The sequence below is a fragment of the Penaeus chinensis genome, chromosome 9 (assembly GCF_019202785.1).
Source record: "Penaeus chinensis breed Huanghai No. 1 chromosome 9, ASM1920278v2, whole genome shotgun sequence".
Lineage (NCBI taxonomy): Eukaryota > Metazoa > Arthropoda > Malacostraca > Decapoda > Penaeidae > Penaeus > Penaeus chinensis.
Window position 1 is genome coordinate 5746849 of NC_061827.1, and position 7500 is coordinate 5754348.

At 27.1% G+C, this 7500-nt stretch overlaps 1 protein-coding gene across 3 annotated transcripts in view; it reads right to left on the bottom strand.

Moving 5' to 3' along the window:
* The window catches only part of LOC125028968 (nuclear envelope phosphatase-regulatory subunit 1-like), a 3553-nt gene extending 92 nt beyond the window's left edge, over positions 1 to 3461 (bottom strand). The window contains exons 1-5 of one of the 3 annotated variants that reach the window (XM_047618637.1): positions 3404 to 3461; positions 2745 to 2790; positions 2476 to 2547; positions 1872 to 2006; positions 1 to 1490 (exon numbers count right to left, since the gene is read on the bottom strand). The exon at positions 1 to 1490 is cut by the window's left edge and continues 92 nt beyond it. In XM_047618637.1, the coding sequence (XP_047474593.1) occupies positions 1345 to 1490; positions 1872 to 2006; positions 2476 to 2547; positions 2745 to 2772 (381 nt within the window). In that variant the 5' untranslated portion in view covers positions 2773 to 2790; positions 3404 to 3461 and the 3' untranslated portion in view covers positions 1 to 1344. Of the gene's footprint in view, positions 1491 to 1871; positions 2037 to 2475; positions 2548 to 2744; positions 2791 to 3320; positions 3372 to 3403 lie in introns of those variants that run through there. The other 2 variants (XM_047618635.1, XM_047618636.1) reach the window with 2 other exon arrangements.
* Positions 3462 to 7500: the final 4039 nt, after the last annotated feature.

The window sequence follows — 7500 nt, forward strand, 5'->3', positions numbered from 1 at the left end:
CAAACTCGTTGGCAATTTTCTTGTAGCTGCCTAAGTCATCAATTTTAATTAACTGCTTTCTTCTAAGTAATGCAAACAATTTTTTTTAACCTTAGTCAGAATCATATTCAACCAAGTTGAATCAGCCTCACTATTCATCTTGTATTTTCATATCATTATGAAACATTGTAAAAGAGTGATCAAGTATTGTACATTATTGAAATACATGATTTTTCTCTGAAGTAAAACTGGCACTGGAAGATAAACACAACTGTCAACTATAACTTTTCTTTCAAAAAATGAAACTAAAGACAATCACAAAATGCATAACAACAATTATTTCTCTTCTGATTCTAGCCACTCACCCTGACTATTGTTCTTCACGCTTCTTATTATTAGTTCAATTAAAAAGAAGAAAAACCTCCATGAAATTTGACAACTTTATCCACCTCGTTTCTTTTTCTTCCTCTCTCCAGCCATTCTTCCTTCTCCTTACATTTCAAGATACCTCACAAATGAATACAAGATGTAGGCAAGACCACAGGTCTTTAGCCTCTCTGAACAAAATAACTCGCTACAAAAGGTAACGAAGGGATGTGGCTTTATCATTATTATCATTATCATTATTAACATCATTATTATCTTTATCATTATTTTTACTATTTTTATTATTATCAGCTCTGAATAGTTTCATACCAAAAGAAATCGTGAAAATGTAATGAAGTAATAATGCAGAAATCTTATTACTTATTAGTTTCTTCTTTAACATGAACCTAAAAGAAGGTGTTTATTTATAAAATATATAGGGGCTTATAGATACTAAATGTCTTTTATCAGTATTAGAATTCTTCTAAACCTTACTAGTTATGTAATGTTCGTACTTCCATAAACAGAAACAAACTATCTTATATCAAGGTTCATCTAAAAGATTCAGTCAATAAATTAATGTTTCTTCTCATATAAAAAGAAAAAAAAGGAACAAATGACCTAATATATGTACATGACACTGGAAATTCTTTCTCATCATCCCTTTTGTACAAAAACATTCCAAAAGTTGAGTTGCTTACTATTTATCTAACACTGTAAATTCTTGCTAAAATTTATACATAATGCTTTAACCTGGTTTATATGGACCAAACTGTTACAAAGAGACACAACATAGGATAATCCATGCAGTTTAATCTAATCTATAATTTTTTTCTTAGGTAAAACACTGAAACATTTAAATTAGAATTACATCCCACAGTCAAGTAGTTTTTGTACACTAACTGTTCTTGCTTTCCTTTTACCTGTAAAATACGTGTCTCAGACAAAAAAAGAGGAAAATAGTACTAAATTTACAAAATATCCTAAGTTTTATCAGTCTTAGGTCGAGGTTGGTCTTGGCTTTAAGATAAGTTTCCCAGTGTCATCGCAGGACATGTTAAAATCAGATAAAACAATGCGGGTTCGTGATGTAATGATTGAAGGGAAAACCACCTTCTTGTGGATCCCCACAATGAACAGTAAGACTGAAAGAAAAGAATTAAAAGTCATTATTATCAATATATATTAACATGAAGAAAAAAATAAATATCACTGTACTATCATTCATGCAACCACAGCCACTGGCATTACAGATTTTTTCCTTCTTTCAGTTATCATAAATTGGAACTATAATCCAATGATTATCATCTGAACATAAATGATACATAAGGATATGAGTATTAAACAAGGCCTTAATAGCAGCAAGTTTTAAATTATGGCCTAAGTAATGACCATACCCACAGTCAGTTGATCCTCCCTTTCCATTGTATGGACAACATAGATCTTCCACAGTCATGCATATCTATCTTAATGTTTCCACAGCCCTTTCACAGCTGCTCCTCTATAGCATCAGCTGAAACACCTACCTAGAGAAAACACAGCAACAGTAAAGAAGAGACGATTGATGAGCGACCGAGGAACTGTTGCACTGTGTATGATTGGGTCAGAGAACCAGAGGTATGCCCCAAAGGCTGTGCTCAGTGCAGCCACTGTCAAGACCACTGAAATGCATGTTCTGTTGAGTGTTGTCACTGGGAGAAATGTAGCTAAAGTCAGTATACTTGGGAATAATTTTCACAAATCATACAGAAAAATGTTTAAAGAAATTTTTTAAGAGAATAGGATACAGAAATATGGACGGTGTAAATCTGGGGTGAAGAAGGATATACATAGATATAAAAGAAGCAAGTACAGAAAAGACTAGACAAAACAGGAAGGTAAAATTATCTAAAAGAAATATATAAGAAAAGACGGCAATGTGAGGAGTAGATAAGGAAGAGAAACAGAGACAACCAGAAGATGTGAGAATGGAAGAATTACCTGAGGATGAGAAGGAAGGAGTGAAATAGAAAGATAACCAAGGGAATAAAGCAACAGAATGTAGAAGGACACAGTAAAAAAAAATCTACAATTATACAATAATGTATATAATAGCATGAATGAAAATGGAAAATTGAAGTGACTACTTACTTCTCCATCTTACGGTGGCAGGCTGTAACCTGTTTATCACCTCCGTTAATCGCCGCTCAAATGCTTTCAAATCTGAAGGAGAACATTTACTTTGTAACATATTATCGTAGTGTATGACAAACACAAAAACATATTCTTAGTGCTGCTGAGTAAAAATTGTTTTTATTATAATTCAGGAATAAAGATAGGAAAAGGACTGTCAAATTCATAGAAAAATGGAACACGAGAAAAAGACAAGAGAACAAACAACACTATAGGGTATGAATTACCTTCACATGCAGTTTGTTCAAGTGACATGGTGACTGTACAAACTATCTGGAAAGAAAAAATAAATAAATATATTGGTGAATAAACTCATACAAGCAAGTACACAGCTGAATTATCTCTATCTAAAAATGGGTGCAAAATATATACATTTTTTATAACGACAGTAAAAATGATTAAGTGAAATGCATGCAAATACAGATTGCTATAGCATTACACAGTGGCTGCATATGAAATGCAAATAGTTATACAGTAAAGATGCAGAAAGTTTGTTATGAGTGTGTAGTAATTTTGCACTGCACAATTTGCTTTGAAAATTATCAGAATTTTTTTTTCATGATAGTCCTGACCTTTACATCTGCTTCTGCCTCACTCTTTTCTCATTTACCCATCTTCCCTGCCTCCCTCCTCTCTATCTGTCTCTCTCTCTCTCTCATAATCTTCATCTAACTTTACTCATCCAGTAACATCATCATCATCATCATAATGCTTACAGTAATAATCAAATTTGTGAACAAAATTTGAACGCTGATCATGTCCTCAAAAAATGAAACATTATATACCCTCCCTAGACGATATACCTGACAAACAGCACTCGGACTCGAAATCTCACTTAAAAAAAGGAAGGATAGCATGCACAAAATAAACAAAAATCAAAACTAACCAAAAAAAGGACCCAAGCAATCAGCTGATACCCACGCGCGCACGTGCTTCGGCCAGACGTAAACAACCCGCAGCCTGAGCCAGCGCCGTGATTGGTCGGTTGCCACGTGATTCTGACCAATGAGACGTCGGCTTGGGGAAATGGGGGCGTATCCGATTGGATCTGAATAATAATGTAAAAAAACAAATAAATAAGTAAATAAATATATATATATATAACTTTTTTCATATTTTTTCTTTTACTTCTTAATTTTACATCTTCTACATTTGTTTTCCTTCTCTTCCTCTTCTACCTGCGCCCTTTCCTTAAGAGAATAATACTGATAATACGTTCAGTATCAATAATAATGAAAATAATGATGAAGATGATAAAGAGGATGATGATGGTGACGATAATAATAATGATAATGATACTAACAATGAAACATGATAATAATGATAATAATAATAATAATAATAATAATGATAATAATAACAATTATTATTATTATTATTATTACTGTTATTGTTATTATTATTATCATTATCATTATTATTATAATTAACATTATCAGTATAACAATAATAATAATGATAATGATCATTATCATTATCATTATCCTTATTATTATTGTTATACTGATAATGATAATAATAGTAATAATAATAATGATAATAATAATAACGGTAACGATAATGATAACGATAATGATAATTATTATTATTATTATTATTATTACTGTTATTGTTATTATTATCATTATCATTATTATTATCATTAACATTATCATTAACATTATCATTACCATTATCATTATCATTATCATTATCATTATCATTATCATTATCATTATTATTATTGTTATACTGATAATGATAATAATAGTAATAATAATAATAATAATAATAATAATAATAATAACGGTAACGATAATAATAACGATAACGATAACGAGAATTATAACAATAACGATAATAATAACGATAACCATAATACTAACGATAACGATAATAATCACGATAACGATAACGATAACGATAATAATAACGATAACGATAATAATAATGATAATAATAACGATAATAATAACGATAACGATAATAATATTGATAATAATAACGATAATAATAACGATAACGATAATAATAACGATAACGATAATAATAACGATAACGATAATAATAATGATAATAATAACGATAATAATAACGATAACGATAATAATAACGATAACGATAATAATAATGATAATAATAACGATAATAATAACGATAACGATAATAATAACGGTAATAATAACGATAACGATAATAATAACGATAACGATAATAATACCGATAACGATAATAATAACGATAACGATAATAATAACGATAACGATAATAATAACGATAACGATAATAATAACGATAACGATAATAATAACGATAACGATAATAATACCGATAACGATAATAATAATGATAATAATAACGATAATAATAACGATAACGATAATAATAACGATAACGATAATAATTATGATAATAATAACGATAATAATAACGATAACGATAATAATAATGATAATAATAACGATAACGGTGATAATAACGGTAATAATAACGATAACGATAATAATAACGAAAACGATAATAATAACGATAACGATAATAATAACGATAACGATAATGATAACGATAACGATAATGATAACGATAACGATAATGATAACGATAACGATAATAATAACGATAACGATAATAATAACGATAACGATAATAATAGCGATAATAATAACGATAACGATAATAATAACGATAACGATAATAATAACGATAACGATAATAATAACGATAACGATAATAATAGCGATAATAATAACGATAACGATAATAATAACGATAACGATAATAATAACGATAACGATAATAATAACGATAACGATAATAATAACGATAACGATAACGATAATAATAACGATAACGATAATAATAACGATAACGATAATAATAACGATAAAGATAATAATAACGATAACGATAATAATAACGATAACGATAATAATAGCGATAACGATAATAATAACGATAACGATAATAATAACGATAACGATAATAATAACGATAACGATAATAATAACGATAGCGATAATAATAACGATAACGATAATAATAATGATAATAATAACGATAATAATAACGATAACGATAATAATAATGATAATAATGACGATAATAATAACGATAACGATAATAATAACGATAACGATAATAATAATGATAATAATAACGATAATAATAACGATAACGATAATAATAATGATAATAATAACGATAACGATAATAATAATGATAATAATAACGATAATAATAACGATAACGATAAAAATAATGATAACGATAACGATAATAATAACGATAACGATAATAACAACGATAACGATAATAATCACGATAACGATAATAATCACGATAATAATAACGATAATAATAATGATAACGATAATAATAACGATAATGATAATAATAACGATAATAATAACGATAATAAGAACGATAATAAGAACGATAATAATAACGATAATGATAATAATAACGATAATAATAACGATAATAAGAACGATAATAAGAACGATAATAATAACGATAATAATAACGATAATAATAACGATAATAATAACGATAATAATAACGATAACGATAATAATAACGATAGTAATAACGATAGTAATAACGATAACGATAATAATAACGATAGTAATAACGATAACGATAATAATAACGATAGTAATAACGATAATAATAACGATAGTAATAACGATAGCGATAATAATAACGATAGTGATAATAATAACGATAGTGAGTATAATAACGATAGCGATAATAATAACGATAACGATAATAATAACGATAACGATAATAATAACGATAGTAATAACGATAATAATAACGATAGTAATAACGATAGCGATAATAATAACGATAGTGATAATAATAACGATAGTGATAATAATAACGATAGCGATAATAATAATGATAACGATAATAATAACGATAACGATAATAATACCGATAACGATAATAATACCGATAACGATAATAATAACGATAACGATAATAATAACGATAGCGATAATAATAACGATAGCGATAATAATAACGATAGCGATAATAATAACGATAACGATAACGATAATAATAACGATAACGATAATAATAACGACAACGATAATAATAACGATAATAATAACGATAATAATAACGATAATAATAACGATAATAATAACGATAATAATAACGATAATAATAACGATAATAATAACGATAACGATAATAATAACAATAACGATAACGATAATAATAACGATAACGATAATAATAACGATAACGATAATAATAACAATAACGATAACGATAATAATAACGATAACGATAATAATAACGATAACGATAATAATAACGATAACGATGATAATAACGATAACGATAATATTAACGATAACGATAATAATAACGATAACGGTAATATTAACGATAACGATAATAATAACGATAACGATAATAATAACGATAACGATAATAATAACGATAACGATAACGATAATAATAACGATAACGATAACGATAATAATAACGATAACGATAACGATAATAATAACGATAACGATAACGATAATAATAACGATAACGATAATAATCACGATAACGATAATAATAACGATAACGATAACGATAATAATAACGATAATAATCACGATAACGATAATAATAACGATAACGATAACGATAATAATCACGATAACGATAATAATCACGATAATAATAACGATAATAATAATGATAACGATAATAATAACGATAACGATAATAATAACAATGACGATGATAATAACAATAACGATGATAATAATAATTACTAACAATGATTATAAGGATAATAACAGTGATTATGATAACAATGACAACAATTACTATTATCATTATTATAATAATAATAATAATAATAACGATAATAATGATATTAGAATAACGATAATGAGGAGACTACTACTACTATTATTATTATTATAAGTCTCTGTAACATTTTTTTTTTTAGGATTTTGTATACATTAGTCCTAAGCCTATTCCATTATTCCA